Source organism: Globicephala melas, chromosome 16 (genome assembly GCF_963455315.2).
Source record: "Globicephala melas chromosome 16, mGloMel1.2, whole genome shotgun sequence".
In the NCBI taxonomy this organism is placed as follows: domain Eukaryota; kingdom Metazoa; phylum Chordata; class Mammalia; order Artiodactyla; family Delphinidae; genus Globicephala; species Globicephala melas.
In genome coordinates this window covers 17658746-17677501 of record NC_083329.1, presented here as the reverse complement: position 1 = coordinate 17677501, position 18756 = coordinate 17658746, and the positions used below count along the sequence as shown (strand labels likewise).

Genomic DNA, 18756 nt, shown 5'->3' with positions numbered 1-18756 from the left:
CCTAAGTAGGAAATCGAGAAAACCAAATACCACACAGTTGTAACACTCTTAAGCTTACAAAACACTTCTGCATTCATCCCACCTTATTTCATCTTCAAAAATCCACTGTTGTCCCCATACAACACAGAGGACACCCATGTATGTTCACTGGGGTGAGGTGACCAGCTCAATGTCTTCCAGCATGTGCACAAGAGAGCCAGACTCAATCTTAAGTTTTTTCCTCCTCAAACCCCATGCTCTCTCTGCTATATTCCTTTTCTTAAAAATAATAACAACAGATTTGAAAGGCTATATAAAATCCACACACAGAACACAACTTGGATGAGGCTTCCTTTTCCTAGATTGAGGGCTGAGAAGCATCCTGATGCCAAGCTTTGTGGTACAAGTCACACAATGCAGGAGCTATGCTGGCATCTAGAGACAGCTAAGCAGTGGCCGTTGCACGGACATCACAGATGCTGTGGACAATTCAGAAAATGCCTATTTGTACATTAGAATTTTGCTAGTTAGGTGTGTACCAGACAGACTGTAAGGTGTTTAAAAGGGACATAACTGGGACTACAATTAGTGAATATAGGACTAAACATTAAAAGCCTAGATTTCAAAATTAATATCCACTTAAAAACGAGTGGTTGTAAAAGTTAGAATTTTGCCTTGATGAACGGAAGGCAAGGTTAAGTCCACAGTGCAGGAGCAAGAAAGTTGCTAATGCAAAGGAAAGAACGAATACACCAAAGGGTGAGGGCACAGTCGTGGCAACAGCATCCCAGAGGAAATCAAAGGCGCTAAAGTACAAAGTTCAGATCGAGAAGCTGGAGCAGAACACATGGGATGATCCTGGGTGTTGATCAGGTTCACAGCCCTGTCACGCACTGTCATGCACCCAAAGGGCATGGATGGCATCACCAGGCACCTGTTTAACACCCTTTCCAGGGGGCACACTTTGGAGAGAAGGCTGCATTTGAGCAGTTTCAAATCATCCACAGAAAACTGTGCTCTAGTAAAATACTTGTCTTACTTGTCAAAAAAAGGAAACTATTTTGAGCAACTATCATGAACTAGTGGGAAAAACCTAAGACTTCAGTTCATGCTTTTACAAACTTAAACATATTAAAATATATCAGAAGCACCACGTTTAAAGGAATATTTACAGAAACCCAAAGAATCTCTCTGTGATGTGAATATTTACTGAGAAGGGCAGTAGCCAAGTGTAGATATCTACATCCCCAAATGCCTGATCAAATTTGAAGAGCTCTGGGTCAATAATAAAATCACGCACTGCAGGTTCACAAATTTATGTAAGATTATTTTTTATAAGCATTTTAATAAAGGCCTATGTGAAGTCAAACAAGAACCGTTTGTACAATGAATTATGTAGGGAACTTTTAACTACAAATGCAAGACATCAAGAATATATTCACTTTTTGGTTTATTAAAACAAAACTACACTTCTGTGCTTCTTACAATATATTGACAAGCATAAAAATCAATCAATGTTTCCAAATGTTTCACCCACAGCGTCACATGGTACTTTATAATAAATCTTTTTATAACAATCTGACACTTCTCTGTACAATGGGCAAATAGTTTAACACCTTCCATCAAGGCTTTTCAGAACGTTAGACGTTTAGAAATAAAGTCAAAAGTCTCTTTCAAATTCAATCATTAGTTTGTATTAAACTGAAATGCCAGATGCTAAGTCTCAAGTTCCTAAAATGTGTTTTAAAAAACAGATTTACATCCAAATTAAATCTTATAAACCTCAGTGGTAAGTCCTATCGTTTCTAAACACTAGAACTATTTGTGGATAAAAAGCTGCATTCGATTGTGCAATATTTTCTTCTAGGTTTGAATGAGAATCTTAATTTTTTATCCCAATTAATCCTAGTGTCAACTTTGCTACTTTCAGTGAAAAACCCAGATACATTAAGGGCTGGTCTTTCATCCAAGAAAAGAGCTCTGACCACCTATACTATAGTTTTCTGTGCTCATTGTCTCCAGGGGAGGAAATATACATCCATTAAATGCAACATTTGATTATACAAAATGCATGCAAATTCTGCCTCTGTGCCACATGGCAGTTCTTGTTTTGACCCCTTACAGAACTACCTAACATAGTGTTTCCCAAAATGTCTTCTATGACCCTAAGGAGAGGTCCATAGGTGTCCCAAAGGGGGAAAAGGCCCTGGCACCACACAGATTGGGAAATGCTGGGTTAAACAGGCTTGGTACTGGCAGGCCCTGAGCCCTTACTGCACTAAAGTGCACTGTGAGTTTCTAGGAAAGAGGGTCCGTGTGCAAATTTATTTTACCAGCAACACTTTTTCTATATACAAAACACCTATGAACATCTCACAGAGCACTCATATACATGGAGAACTTTGGGAAATGCTTTTCCCCTTCAGATTGGAAATTCCACAATCTTATATTCATTGCAATCCCTGATGTTTCCTCCACTCACTCTTGTGGCTTTGTGAGACTTAATAGATCTGAGAAGACTCACAGTACTGTTACTAGTTCTACACACTTCATGCTAGTTCTTTCCCTTTGTTTTTCTTTAAATTTTGAGAGTGAAAATTCCTTCTCCTCTTTTGAATTTCTTAGGATTTTCTCATTTTCAAAGAGTGCAATTTCACATTGCTTATTATTGGGTCTTTTTGTTTGCTTTTTAACTTGAGTCACAGCTTGTCTTCCCCTGGAGGACATGCATTTCAGTTTTATAGAAATGCAACAGAGTAAACGGTAGTAAATTATTTACAAGCACCTAGTTTGTTTAATCTTACATGAAAGCCATTCGCTTTTGGAAAACAAGAATAAATCTTCGAGAAAGACAGTGCTATCTGGAAGCCTTACTGGGATGATGGATGTTCGTTCAGTAACGAGGCACTCAAGAATGAGCTGTGCTAAAATTAACTCGAGGGTGAGCTTGTCTGGATGAGCAGAACTTTGGTTGAGATTTGTCTTCCTTAAAAAAGGTTTTCAAAGCACCAGTTAATTACAGAAAGCATGCATATTTATTCTCACAGTGAGTTAAGTGGCGAGAGAGCTAGCAAATCATATATTGCATTCCCCAAAGCATCTGCATAGATTTCTAGAAAACAAACCAACTGAAAGGGAAAAATAAAGCCAGAGAAGCCATTGTTCCCTGCTTAGGCTGGTGCAGCAGTAGCTCTTAGCAGAAGTCACAGGCGGGGCAGCAGAATCCACTGGGAGGTCAGTCCCAACCTTGACTTAAAGGGTCTGAGTAATCCTTGGTCTATAATTTAGAGGATGAGTAAAAGAGACTAGTGAAATATTTGCTTGCCTAGACAAGGAACACACAAGGGGATAAATAAGTCTCCCTGGCTGTTCCCCCAAACACAGAGCTCCATCCTACTTAGGAAAAAGGAATGCTACACGGGGAAGACCCCACTTCACACCAGAGACGCTGCAACACTGACAACTGCTTAATAGTACGTGAACGCCTATAAAGAAAACATATATTTTAAATGCGGAATTTGAGAAGAGTGGAAGAAAATCACAAAAGCATGGCATTATTGCTCTGAGTTTCAAAAGCTTCATACAATGTGAAATACCAATTAGTACCTTTCCTTCTCGCAACGCACACAGAATATTCATGAGATATTATTAGTGTTTAAAATCCAAGCTGATGAAAGCACAAACTTAATTCTCAGTACTTTTCGATTAAATTCAAAGATTACCTGCAATACTCATCATGGAAAATTCCTATTCCATAATACCATGGAGAGAAGAGAAGGAACAGTAAGTTGTTAGAAAACGTTTAATATCACATGATTTTTAAATCATTATAATTACCACAATTAGCTAACGATTATGATCCCTGCTCACAAAAAGGCACCTACATGTTATGAACAATTTTTCATAATTATTTGCCACTATGTGGCATCGGGGTTTAGGAAAATAACCCACACACGTTTTTAAAGAACCATGGTTTTTTTCTTCCTCAAAGCTAAAAACCCTATAAATGCCTCCGACCATTTGCCAGTCCGCAGGGCTATCACATATACCGTCCAGGTTGTACTCTGCCCAACGTGAGTGGGTACCAGCCACCCAGAAGATGTGCAGTGCACGACCTGTCTGAATGGCATGAGAGGACTGGGTCAGTAGCCTGAAGCCAGGGCACTTTAACACAGGCTGTCAGGCCAAGCTAATAAGTTAGTACAGTTGCTCTCTCTAGGAAACAGCTGTACCTGTGATAGGCAGGTACTACCTGAGGGGTGGGAAGGTATACAGACGTAAAACAGGAGTTGTTCCTAAACACTTGCTGGTCATTTGAAACTCAATGGCACTTCTTCACATGAACAAACGTTTTCGAAGTCAGTTTTCTGGCCAGGTTTATCTTGAATTTCGCCAGCCAGATTTATTTCCTGGTGTTAGCTGTTTGGTCACATTATCTCTATTCCTGACCTAAACTAATACTGTGTCTTCACTTAGCTCTTAAAACACTTTCTGCATCTGACTGCAACAGACAGCACAGTGATACCTGGGTGTGATGTACATTAGCCCATTCATTTGTAAAGCACTTTAAGATGAAAAGTGTTCCCACTTAAAATTTAGCTACGATTGACAAGGATAAAACCCAAAAAACAAAAACCAACAAAAAAAATCCAGGGAATGGATGACGCAACTATTTTTAAAGGAAGCATTAACCATTAATCAGAAAATATGCCAACAAATTACCTGACAGCGTTAAGTATACTATCTATACAAGATTCAGTTCTAGAATCAACTACATTTTTGTGTCCATCACAGTAATTAGTCCTTAACAGTTATACTTAAAATGTAAATCTTTAATAAACTCCAAAATAATCGTTTGCGATTTCATTTTGTAATCTACTGATTATGAACTGTGAACAGAGGCTGAGGGCCCCCGAAGTGTGATCTGTAGGCGGCTGTGTCACCTCAGAGTCCGATGATCACAGATCATGGAGGGGAGAAGGCACTTGTCTTCCAGGAGGTCACATCAGGACAGGTCAGGCCCGACCACACGATGGCACCTTCCACTCTCGAGCCACAGGCAGGAGCCTACGAGGGACTCGTCCCACACTCGTCACTGGCCAGATGTGCCAGGAGTTACCTACAGCACCACAAAACTCAGAATATATTCTAGGAGTTTTTGCCGGTTGCACTGAGGTAGAAAAGTGCTGCTGAGTTCTAAAACAGACACTCTCTTTTGTTTGGTCTCTTTGAAAACCTAGAGAGAAAGTTTAGATTAAATTAAAGACAAACCAAAAAGGGTCGGGGCGGCGGGGGGGGAATTTCTATCACCAACCCTGCTCTGTGTCCTAGACCAGAAAATGCAGTAAGGCACGCAGAGCCATGTGCGGGCTTTAAGTAAACGTCCACGTAGGCGTGTGCGAGTGTGGGGTGGGGAGGTTATGGGGGCAGGTGTGGGGTTTTGGGGGTGGAGTTCAACCAGTGTACTATATTTTTAAATTTATGTTGGAATAAAGTCACAAATATTCCCTTACAAAGATCACTAGTACCTTCATGGAACTCATGTTCCAAATGATATGTGAAGATAAGGGATACATGAGGATACTTCTAGAAATATTGGTAAAAGCACAAGAAAATAACTGAAGGGACTTCCCTGGCGGTCCAGTGGTTAAGACTCCACACTCCCAATGCAGGGGGCATGGGTTCGAATCCCTGGCTGGGGAGCTAAGGTCCCGCATGCCGCACAGCGCAGCCAAGAAAAAAAAAGAAAAGAACTGAAAATCATACGGCGTAATTAACACCCCACCAAAACCGCAGCAGGATTGTGAAACACACTGACACCTTCGTTTGGAATGAAGATGAAAACCAGGAACATTCTGAAACATTCAAATAAATCTGTGCTGATGGACCTCACCTTCAACGTGCCCCTTCTTCTCCCAACCCCCAGAAATGCCTGCATGATTAATCCAGCAGAAACTGCTTCTCCCAGGCTTCAGCCCAACACAAAGGTGCCTCACATAGACTAGATCTAAATGGAAAGAAGACAGACGTGAACACACTCTTTTATACCATAAGCAGGGGACACTCACCCCAATATCCTTAAACATTTTCACAGCATTCTTCACAAGACAATAGGTGGCACTCTCAGCTGTGAAGAAAGAAAAAGCCCCTGTCAAATGTTTAGGCCCAGCAACAAAGTAAACCCCAATACCCACAGTCAGAGCGCGGGAGGCTAGGGAGAGGGTCAGAGCAAGTCCCAGGACTGGGTCAAGCTCCCTTTCGCTACTGGCAACCTGTGAGGCCTCAAAGGATTTGCCGTTTCTTTAAAGCTACTTTGTCATCTTTTAAGGAAAAAAGAGGAGAGAGGAATAAGGAGAGAAACAGGGAGCGAAGAAGAGATGGAAGCAGGGAAGGACAGAGAGAAGAAGAAGGGAAAGAGAAACACCCAAAACATCCATCTTGAAGGACTTTTGTAAGACTCAAGACAGTGTGTAGAAATTCTTTTAAACTGCACAGTGATGCATACATGACTACTACACCAGTGGGACCAGAAAGAGCACAAGTCTAGAGGTTGGGAAAAAAGAATGCTAAACGCAGGTTGCCCTTTAACTAGCTATGTGATCTGGAATAGTGTCCTCATCTATAAAGTGAGGTGATTCTAGCTCTAGATAGCGATCTAGAGATATATCTAGGGATACATCTACACATCTATCTATCTATCTATCTATAGAAAGAGAGATCTAGATATCTCTAATAACTATAACTAGATATCTCTAGATAGATTATCTCTAGATCCCTCATGGCTCTAAAAATTATTGATTCAAAGTAGTTTCAGTCCTAAACCGTAACTGTATAAAATGCTACTCCCACCCCAATTACACCTCTTCTGTAGCAGACAGTACCAAGTGCCGGCCAGTATGGGGGGCAAATGAAACACCCACTGCTACTAGGTGTGCAAACTGGTTCAGCACTTAAGAACTGCTCGGCAGTACCCACTAAAGCTGAACCCACCACACCCTGTGACTAGGCAATTCTCCTATACAGCCCAGCATAAACGAGTCCCTGTGTTCACCCAAAGGCACATTCAAACATGTTCACAGCAGCACTATTCAGAGTAGCTCTGAACTGCAACACCCAAATATCCATCAATGATGGATGTGAATAAATAAAATGTGGTAAATACTTATACAGTGGAATACTACAAAGCAACAAGAACAGACAAACAACTACATGCAACGACATGTATGAATCTCACTAACAAAGTTAAATGAAAAAAGCCAGACATAAGAATATCTATCTGTATCATTCAATTTATATAACACACCCAAACAGGTAGTAGTAGTAATCTATGGAGTTAGAGGTCAGGATAATTTTGCATTCTTTTTCCCAATTATCTACAAGGAGCAGATCCCTATAATCGAAAAATGTGTAGCTTTTAAGAGAAGCCAAAACAGGGTCCCACATACCATACACTGCAACACTCCTTTCTGTCCTGGTTATCAGGTATTTGTGCAGCTTCTGCAGATACTCGGGCTCTGGAACAGGACCACTGAAGTTGTGAATGAAGATGGCAGCAGAGCTGTAGGCCTCCAGCAAAGGCCCAAGGAGCCTCTGCAGGAAGGTGATGAACTGCTGGTGCTCCTTGGACTGGCTCACCTGGGAGGGGAGGGGCGGGAGACCCAGTCACTGGGGGACAAAGGAACCTCCTCAGAGCACCAGCGGCTCAAGAAGACGGCCTCTCACTGCCTCCACACAGAAGCGGCCTACTGCTCCGTGTGCGCAGAATCGCCCCTGGAAATGACTACTGGTTCTGACATGCGTTCTTTATTGTAACCACTGACATTCGAAGTACTTGAGGTTTGCGCTCATTGAACAGCTGCCTAGGAGAAATCGTCATACTTGAGAAATTATGTCATCACTGTCATCACTGAAAACAGCTGCTCCCGAGGCCGGACCCTCCAGACTTTGAAGCCTGGCTCGACGGTCACTCAAGTGCACAAAAAGGCCACATGTCGAGACCCCTGAGACCATCTCAGTCCCTCCCATCCCTCACTGCCTGCCATCCCCACGTGGCACAGCGGGGAATGGTGGTGGTGATGACAGGGTGCTTTGGGCAGTAGGCGCTCTCACTGCACCCCTCTCCCAAAACATGCACGTTCAGACGAGCCTCTCTGGAGTGTGGAAGCAAGATCACTGCCCCATCTCGAAACTAATAATACCCAACATGGAAAACCTCCAAAAGTCATTTGGACTCTCCTGTGTGTGTGTGTAAACTAGGGGTATTATCCCACTGCAAAGAGAGTAATCCACTTAGGGTATTCAGAAGAGAAGGGTCATTATTACTAATTTCTAAAATTACAAATTAGACAAAATTGCTTTTTCTAAAGCAGGGACAATCTTTTAAAAATCAAATTTTCTCCTGTGATAGGATTTGTCTTAATTGAAGGCAAAGAGCTTGATGTAGGAAATTCTGGGAGAGATGGCAAGACTGAGCATGGCTCAAAAAGAGCACCCAGGCCAGTGGCAGCTGAATATTAATTCTCTCCCATACCTGGTACGGTCCTGCCTTGCTTCAGTGATGACTGAACAAAACCACTCTGCCTCTTTAGGAGTGAGTGCAGGTGTGGGTAAACAGGTGTGCACCTGTGCATTCTGATGAGAGGGTCATGAAAGGTATCACCTATGACGTTCATCTTGCCGAATTTTCAGACTCTTGTCTCTTTTTCCATTTATCTATACCCAAACTGAACAATTTAAGGTATTAATTCAATTCAAACAGTTTCAGTATCCTAACTAGGCAGAAAGCACCCCAGATAGTTTGTGGGTGCTCTGAACGTGAATTAGTCACCAGAGTCCCAGTTTATAAGAACCTCATAGGGCTTCCCTGGTGGCGCAGTAGTTCAGAGTCCGCCTGCCAATGCAGGGGACATGGGTTCGTGCCCCAGTCCAGGAAGATCCCACATGCCGCAGAGTGGCTGGGCCTGTGAGCCATGGCCACTGAGCCTGCGCGTCCGGAGCCTGTGCTCCGCAACGGGAGAGACCACAGCAGTGACAGGCCCACGTACCGCAAAAAAAAAAAAAAAGAACCTTACAACTTGTGGAACATAAGCCTCAACTCATCACTGTCACGTCCACCAGAACTCCTCACCCAAGTACCTTCAGGTAGCAATCTCGCTGCTCCTCACCAAAATCGCTGTCTTCATCTTCTTCATCACTTCTCCAAGACAAAGGTTCAGGAAGCTTCTTGTCCCACTGCTGCTCAGCAACACCAGGACTAATATCCTCCTGATCATCTGGCTATGCCAGGGAGATGACCAAGAGTAAATAAACGTGCACAGGCACGCAAACACCTGCCCGCTGGACCCCAGACAAAGCAGTCCTCTCTCATTCCCTCCCCTACTCTGCTCTGTTTAGCCATTCACAACATCAACCCACTGCCCTCTCCAAACTCAAAATCACTCGGAAGACAGCAGGGGAGGGAAAAAAGAAAGAGTGAGGGCGAAAGCTACCAGACAGATCAAATAAAATACCCTTCCCTCTCCTAAATTGGTACCTATTTTCTCAGGCCATACCCTCTATACTAAAGGTGCCAAAATTAAAACAAAATCTCAAAAAAGAAAAATGCACATGTGCAAGCTACAAGCACACAGATATGCAGAAGAGCTGATCTTGGAAGGCAGACTTCTGGATGTCAGGGAATCTAGTCAAGATATGTCTTGCACAACACCCATTACACAAAAGGAGCCAAAATATTAAGCAGTCCCAAAGGACATTTATTCTCCCCATTCTTATTTTTCTCTTCATCTCATCTGGACTTGACAATATATCGAGTGGAATTATTGGTTCAGGTGGCTGGTAGGAAAGATACTGAAGAGCAAGAAACTAAATAAAGGCAAACAAAGGCAAGCATGTGCTCTTACCTCCGCCACTGTAAGAATGCCATACTGGATAAACCTGCCTACTGTTTCATGGCAAATTTGGTAAAACGTCTGGCAGGGCTAAAAAGAAAAGGCATTTCAATGTAAATGTCACTGTCCTCCACTTATTTTTTTAAAGACAGAAAATAGCATACAAGGTAGCTGCTGGATACTTCCACAGTATCACCTGCCTCCCTCCACTGGGCAAGCCCTAAGAGTTCCGGTGCCCGCCCTCTTGATGAGTGCATGTCGTGGACAAAAGAAGAGATCTTGTAACCTGACTGGCAGAGCACCCAATGCAGCACCACCTGCAGAGGGGGCTCCTGAGCTGTGTCTCCCCGAGTGGAGCAAGGCCTTAGAAGGGCTGCTTGTCAGGACCCTACACCTGTTTCTTCCTTTGTAAGACAATTTCTCTGCAAAAGCTATCTTACAGTAAATGTTGTACACAAAGGTGGTGGATGAGGAAACACAATATGTATTCAAATAACTCAAAAAAGACCCAAGTGAAAGACAAGGTCAAACTTGAGAGCCTTATCTACCCTGTCCCCTCCCGCCGGGCCCCCAAGATTCATGCAAAACAGATTCCCCAACAGGACCACATACATATATAAAGAACGCTGTGGAGGAGAGCTGTACTCACAATACCTGTGCTCATAAATGTCCCAGGGCACATTCATATAAGTGGAAAAGAACAGACTTTAAAATATAAATTCTATTTGTTGATGATTTTGAGGAAAAAATCTCTCTACTGCTTAATATGTATGCCTCATTATAAATGCCTAGAAGTATTTAAATATAATATAAATGCTCATTAGTTCCGCTGGGCCTTGCTTTCCCCATTTGTAAAGGAGAAGGGGTTGAGCAGATGAGTTTTAAGACTGTTCCTGACTCTTATCTTCTACGGTTCTATCATCCACGAGTGGGCATGTTAATTATTTACAAAGCCCTGACCCAGTGGCTTAAGCACAGTAAGAGCTCAATAACTCTGGATCGCAGTGATAGAGAACGCTGAGCCATCTGTCCTATCACACCTCACAGCACGCGAAGGGTTCGCTGGAGCACTGACCCCAATAGCAAACCAAGATAGTAACGACATAATGGTTTGGTGGTCATTGAGACCCAGGAGCAGGATATAAAGCTTCAATAATGGGCCAAAAGCTCTCTAAAAGGAAAGCATTTTATGATTTCACAAAGACGCTCAAGAAAAAGAGAAGAGGCAACACTAAAGAGTCTTCACTTACGAGCGAGATGGTGCCTTCGTTGGAGAGCAGGTAGCACAGGCTGGCGGCCTTGCGCACCAGCTGTTCCTGGCTGATCAAGCTGGGAGACACAGGCGCTCCCGGGCCCCTCTTCTTCAGAACTGCGTAAAGGCTGCAGGCTGAGAAGTAAAAGCTCAATGAGGCCGGCAGCCTTGGGTCTCCAAGAACAACTTCAACTGGCTCAGATTAGCTGGATCACCTCAACAGATTATTAATACATCAAAGATAATTATCTGCATTCACTGGAGAAATTTAAGTAAATCCCTTCAGAATTTACTTCTTGTGATTCCATGTGATCCCAACCCTATCAAACCTTCCTCAGAAGCTTCCATCCCGTCCACTCTCCGTCTCCTCTGTTGCCTCCACTCACTTCACTGTCATGTATGTCTCATCTCACTTAGATTTTCAGCTCATGAACAGCAAGACATCCTACCTCTCCTCCCTAGTAAAACGTGTACTACTATGCATACAGTAATCCAGTTACTACTTGTTGAACAATAAATGTAAGAATAAGCGATAAACAGTGACATAGCAGATGACACTTTTGTTTGAAAACTAAAACTATAGCAACACATTCCCTCAAACAAGGGGCTATCATCCAAACTGAAGGAGACACCACCATGTGCTTTTGGCCATTTTACTTGCCACGAAAATATTTCAGGGGCCGACATACCTATGATGGCCTCCATGATAAAGACGTGGAGCAGCCCATTGCTGTAGAAGTTGAGTTCAAAGACTGATGGGACAGTTGTGCTGGGAGTAATAAAAAATTCATCGTTCCTGCTGGTGTGTGTGATTGTGATGCAATTGCCCAGCAGCTGTATGGCATGCATGACTACATCTTCTGAATTTCCTGAGAAACCCAGGTCAAAATCGCGAGCCAGGACTTCCTCCTTCATCACAAAGAAGTCCTCCACCAGTGTGGAGAGATCAATTCCCTAGAGAAACAGACAGAAGTGGTCTCTTGAGAACAGAAAAACTCCTTCCCAAAAGATGAAGAGACCGTTCCAAGGATTTTTTTTCTTGCCTTGGCTTTCCTGCAGCTCGCTGTTGGCACATACAGAAAAAGAGCCAAAACACCGTGTAAAGAAAGTCAGAAGACTGGTTAAAAAGCTGTCCCCCAGGAATGTCAAGGTACTCCACATCCAGAGACTACTCTAGCCACAACATGTGACACGAGCACGTAAGATCACAAAAGGGAGAAGCCACCATCTGAAAGTGAGAAGTACTTATTTTTTAGCAAGAATTTCCCTCATTCTAAATATTTATCTGACAAATATTTATTTGGTGTCTACATACCGGCACTATGTTTGGTGTTGAGAACATGACTGTGAGAGAGACAGACAGACAGACAGACACAGTCTTTCCCATCACAGGGCTTAGACAAGTGTATTGTGGGAAGGCAGAGCGCAGGTCCAAAATACAAATCAAATAGCTTGGAAACCATTAGCTATCAGAATACTTTCCGCGTGCTGATGAGATACGCCTTATTTACATTAACTGAGAATGTCTTACTGTCATATAAAACAGTCTCTGAGGTTTTTTTATGTAGATTTCTTCCTCCATCAGGTGTAAGCACCTGTCGGCAGAGCCCTTAGCTTATTTTACTGTTTATCTCACAGGACTAGCTGGAAGGGGGCCAAATCTATCAGTGGACAAGTATTTGAAGAGCTGACAAAGCATTTTCATGCTTTCTATTGAACTCCAGGTGACACTGCAGACATACCTGCCTGTGTCTGTAGAGGAGCAGGCAGGCCACGATGTGTGTTGACATAATGGCACAGGACTTGCTAGCGGCTGGAAGGCAAACACAGATCTTTAGTTGCACTTTTTTTTAATACAGCTAAAACTTTTTAAAAGTACCTAAATCTTAATCAGGAGTATTTAAAATTATAAAAGTCCTCTGCCACATTTCCTATAACCCATTTACCAAAGGGAAGTTACAACATTATACCATGTTCTGGGCCAATGGAACGTCACTAGAGATCATTATTCATCACATAATAGAATTCAGTCTAAGACAGGTCCACTCTCAGTCCAAACCAATGGAAGTTTGTTACTCAGTGACCAAGAGACATCTTTATGGAAATACCAAGACCCAAAGCATGAGCCTGTTCTAAGAGCTCTACAGGATATCCTGCTTCAGTGTTTCTTGACTTGTTCCTGGCCTCAGTCTACTACACCTGCAACTCTACTTCACTCCTCCTGCAGGTATTCACCACCACATTACAACAAAGTCGGGGGGGTGGGGTGGAAGGGGCTGGGGACAGGTAGTTGAAGTCAGGAATCTGAGGTCAAATCCTAACTTCTACACTAATTTCATGACTTGGGGGAAATGTCTTAAATTCCCAAGCCTCAGCTTCCCTTTGGTACAATGAGCATCCACCTGGTTCACTGGGCTGTGTAAGCACGAGATGACTGACCTGGCACAGGACGCATAGTAATGGGTGCTCAGTACATTTTAATTTCCTCTTTTCAACCTGGCCCAGAGGCAGGTCAGAGGTAGGAAGGAAGGGGACAGAAATACATTTGAGAATGACTATAGTCCATAACTCAATATTCTAAATTTGTAGAAAATTATTAATCATATGAATCAAATATGAGAACATCTATGGAATAATCTAAAATAAGATACCATCTGTGGGTTTTCTAAGATGATAATGAATTCATGAATAAATACTTCATTCACAATTGATGTTGTCTCCAGTGTTTAAGAAACAAAAAAGTACCGAGTACCATATATATTTGGCCTTTAAAAAGGATATTTAAAAGGTATTTTTAAATTATTTGTGTTATAAATGGAAAATAGCACAATACAAAACGGTAAAAAAATATTTTTATAGACTAGACAGCAACACGTCTGGTTATTTGGGTAGTGAGTTTTACCTTTATTTTACAACTTTACAACATTTAAGGATGAATTATTTTTAGCATCCAGAATTTAAGCAAGGGAGAGACACAATCAAATGTGCTCCAGAAAGACTACCCTGGCCCGGCATAAAGCAGGAGTAGAGGCAGCTAGAGTGAAAGGAGCGGGAGAGGTGAGGAAGCCTCCACACTGGTGTCGGCAGGAAATGCTGAGAGTCTGACCTGACGGGGAGGAGGCACAGGGATGGCGAGGAGAGCACGCCTGGGTGGCACCCCGAGGGCCCCGCGCTGCTGCTGCTCTGCAGTCTTAGAGCAGCCTCTACAACATGACACCGTGCTGCCATTCGGAACTTCAGGACAGCTAATTCTGCAGGTAACTCACTCCACTCTGAGCCGCGCCCGTTTGCATTGTTTGTGTACAACTATCCCACTAAGAGCATACGTCTTTAAGTACAGAACCATTACTCAATGTGTATTCCCCACAGCTAAAACAAAATTGTACACATAATAGCCGCAAAATATTTGCCGAATAAAAATGATCACGGGGTCACAGGGGAAAGGGACATGCAGCTGTAAGCCTAGATGCTGTACCACAAGTTAGTTCAAAGAGACTAATTCATAAGCAAAAGAAGCAACAAATCATTTTGGCAATTTTTTAAATGCCTAAGAACTACCACATGAGTACCTGCTAATTATCAGGCACGGTGTGAGATGTTTCACTGGGTTATCTCAAATCCTCTCAGCACCACTTTCTTTCTAATAACTTTCCTATCACCCCCTGTGTATTAGTACTAGAACCAGAAGTGGAATCTAACTTTGGCAGATTCTAAAACCTGTATGGTTCGTACTGCATCACACCGTATCTGAATTATGGAATTAAAGACTGGAATTCTACTTACTGAAGAGAATGTGCTCAGCCAGATTTGCAATCAGTCTTCTTCGGAAGGATTCATCTGTTGCATTTCTGGACTCGTTAATGGACGTGTCTGTACCTTCAGCAGCAGCATCACTGGGTCTAAAAAGGTTTTGTTTTTGTTTTTTTAATTAGACTTCTATAACCCCACTCTTTCACAAAGCATACTACATGGGCTTAAGATACAATGTATTAGACACTTTAAATTTCTACATATTCTAAATTTAAGCCACAGATAGATTATTTCTATGCGTTGTTTTACTCCATAATATACCTTATTAAGTTTAATACACTCTCCTGACCAAAATGTGTTACTTAATTATGACTAAATAGTCTGTTGGTACATCACTTCCAGAACTCACCGGCAGAAAGAATGCATAAAGCAAGATGCCTCATTTAAAACATTTTCAAAAATTCAATACTTGAACATATTTTAAAGGAAGGGCTTAATATTCTATTTCTCTAAGTGATAATTCGATTTGAATTCTGGAAAATTCACATAGAAAAACTCTTTCATATGTTGCATGAACATGCAATATGCATAGCCTAAGTTACTACCAAAAAGAACATTTCAAACATTCAAAAATATAAATCAAATAAGAACTCTTACATGATTCACAAAATCAAAAAGATTTTATGATGCAAGTAATCAAAAACCTTCAAACTAATGTGGAAACACATAGTTTCAAGATCCTTTATCAGACCAAGAGAAAAGTTACTCAAATGAGGAAGTAAAAACAAGAACATGAATGCCCTTAATAAAGTTAACAAATTCTTCCATGCAATAGAAGAAATAACAGATATTTGACGGGTCAGTATAAAAAATTTCCATGAACCTTACCTTGAAGGAAGTATAGCTGGTAACAACGCTTGCTCCAGAGAAAGTGGAGAAGAAACAGGTTTCTGACTTTGGCTTTCTAAATATTCCTGGAAAAATAAAATAAAATATTATCATTTACTCCCACTGTCTCACTTTCATAAACATATATAAAATATAATTTCACCTTCAAAAAGTAAAAAGGGAGATGTTAATAAAATGAGCCGTATAACATAACATGAGAAATACTTTCTATATCCTAAACTGTCTTCAGAACTGCAGAATAACTCATAGAATGTTGTTAAGCATGAAATCTAAGAACAGAAACTCCAAAAAACAGGATGATGCTTAAGTAAAATCATTTAAAAATTAAGGGGAAAATTTAACTTTTCTCATATCTTCATGAAATTATTTGGCATTCCCAGTATTACTAATAGTGATAAGTCATCAACCATACCTTCTAAAGGAAATCTGACAACCTGAAGGTCACGTTATACTCAAAAGAACCTCAATTCAAAAGCAAATCATAAACAAGAGAAGCTGTGCAATATTAACAACAACAACAACAAAAAGTGATAAGAAATGATGAGGTCCCTAAAAGTCAAACGCACTTAAGGCCAGAAAGCATGCATCTAGCATAGCAGTTTGACTCTTTCAAAGTAAAACCGAAACGTGGAACAGAAGGAGAAGCAGGACATCTCTGCACCTTATCTTTAGGTTCCCAAGTCCCTATCCTTCTCTTCTCCTTTACCAATCTGAAAATCTTAAGAATTTAAAACTGCAGGACCTCAGGGACCCACCAGCCCCAGGCTTCTCCATGAGGATGGCACTATTTCTCTGACTATGTAGGTATTAGACTCCACTCAGTAGAATATGGCATCATCCTAGAGTATCAATGTTACCCAGCTGTGAGATACGTTTTGAAAAATTTCTCTTAAGGGCAATTTTAAAACATCATATAGGGCTTCCCTGGTGGCACAGTGGTTGAGAGTCCGCCTGCCGACGCAGGGGACGCGGGTTCGTGCCCCGGTCCGGGAAAATCCCACGTGCCGCGAAGCAGCTGGGCCCGTGAGCCATGGCCGCTGAGCCTGCGCGTCCGGAGCCTGTGCTCCGCAACGGGAGAGGCCACAACAGTGAGAGGCCCGCGTACCACAAAAAAAAAAAGAAAAAAAGATCGTATAAAATACTGATATAGATAAAGCAACATGCAAAATTCTCATGAATTAAAAAAAATAGCAATACATTTTGAGACTGATATCTCCCAAACATAGACATTTAGGCTCCTTTGTCAACAGGCACATTTCGGTGGAATAATTTAGGAAACACTATCCTTGTCAGAGTCCCCATTCTATGAGAGAAGAAAGTGAGGCCCAAACTCACATGGAGAGGAGGCATCAGAGGCCGGACTAGAGCCCAGATCTTGTGACACTGAGCTACACCAAGGCTGACACAGCTTCATTTCAACAGACACTCACCTTTAAGGAAAATGGTTGTGCAAAATCCACTCTGACACATCCATAGTTTTTTCGTAACATTCTGATAACGCCTCTTGCTATGCTCCAGAGGCTCTCATTCTTCTTAGGTTTTCCCTAATTTGCAATTTTGAAAGAATAGCATGGTAAGAAATAAAGCTAACAAATACACAAACATCATTATCCAAAGAATAAAGTTTATTAATTTTTTTATAGAAACCGATGATCTGTCTGGAAAAAGATAATAATGAATGAAGGAAAATAAGTATTCATTGACTGAGACCTGTCAGAAAATGTTTAGCACTCCAAGATGCTAAAAGATGTAATCACGTCACTGGGGAGGTAATTTGGCCATTGAAAAAGGAAACATTTAACACAACTTCATTTAGTGCATTGTTTACATCATTCACAAAAATAGAACTGCAAACTACTGAAGGACAAAAATGATGTAACAGCCTGAAAAACTGTTCTGCAGTTCTCAGATAAAAGTAAGATGTCGAAGAGGCCACCTTATTGTGGTCTGATGATCACGATGGTCCAAGTATGTAACATTAGGCAACCAAATGCCAAATTCAGCCCCAGAGTGGCCTTTGAGCCAATTATTCATTCAGTAAGTGTTTCCTGAATATTTAACACACATAAGGCACAATGTCAGCTGTATAAGGGACACAGGACTCAGATATGATGTCATGAGACGCAGTCAGGGTGAGTGGAGCATATGTTCAGAATTGACACAGGCAACACAAGGAGGGGTCTCACAAGAGATAATAATAATAATCCAGGTCTATCACTTTATTTCTAAAGCCTCCAATTATTAGGAGTCCTTGAGCTTCTGATATGTTTGGGGCAATAAGCTTGAAACAAGTATCATGACCAAGACTTCCACACTAAATAAGAACAAAACTAAACTCCTCTGGAACTGGCACACTGCTGGGAGGAATAGCAAGTTGGTAAAACCATTTTGGAGAACTGTTTGGCAGCATCTACAAAGCTGAACGTACACATACTTTATGATCCACTGATTCCACTCCCAGGCACATACCCAACAAAATGCATACATATGGTCATCAAGAGAAATGTACAAGAATGATCACAGCTGAAACCAGGAAACCAAACTTTTTTTCAGCAGTAGAATAGACAAATTGTATATTCATACACTGCAATACTGTACAACTATGACAATGAACAAATTGTAACTACCTGTAACAACAAACAGGTGTTGCTTGTGCAAAGGAAACCAGAGATAAAAAGTCCACACACTACATTATTCCATTTTATATCATGTTCAAAAATGGGCAAACTAATCTATTCAGTAAGAAGTCAAGATAGGTGGTTACCCTTGAGGGGAAAACAATGAGAGAGGGATAAGGGAGGTTTCTAGGGTCCTTGACCTGGGTCCTGGTTATGTAGGTGTATTCATTTTGTGCTAATTCAAGCTACATGCGTATGATGGGTGCATTCTTCTGTAACTATTTACTTCAGTAAAAAAGTTCACTAAAAAAATTACTGCAGTCTCAAAATTAATTTGCAGTTGCTCTGCCAACATGATCCC

The 18756-nt window shown here is 41.6% G+C and overlaps 1 protein-coding gene across 7 annotated transcripts in view; it reads right to left on the bottom strand.

Annotated features, from left to right (window-relative positions):
- Nucleotides 1-1412: 1412 nt before the first annotated feature.
- Nucleotides 1413-18756, bottom strand: part of GPAM (glycerol-3-phosphate acyltransferase, mitochondrial) — a 112344-nt gene continuing 95000 nt past the window's right edge. For all 7 annotated transcript variants that reach the window (XM_060286225.2, XM_060286226.1, XM_030842528.2 and 4 more), the window contains 11 exons: nt 17208-17321; nt 15757-15842; nt 14902-15017; nt 12861-12931; nt 11808-12072; nt 11117-11253; nt 9879-9956; nt 9115-9255; nt 7425-7614; nt 6048-6106; nt 1413-5215 (listed from right to left, as the gene is read on the bottom strand). In XM_060286225.2, coding sequence (XP_060142208.1) covers nt 5099-5215; nt 6048-6106; nt 7425-7614; nt 9115-9255; nt 9879-9956; nt 11117-11253; nt 11808-12072; nt 12861-12931; nt 14902-15017; nt 15757-15842; nt 17208-17321 — 1374 coding nt within the window. In that variant the 3' untranslated portion in view covers nt 1413-5098. The remainder of the gene's footprint in view (nt 5216-6047; nt 6107-7424; nt 7615-9114; nt 9256-9878; nt 9957-11116; nt 11254-11807; nt 12073-12860; nt 12932-14901; nt 15018-15756; nt 15843-17207; nt 17322-18756) is intronic.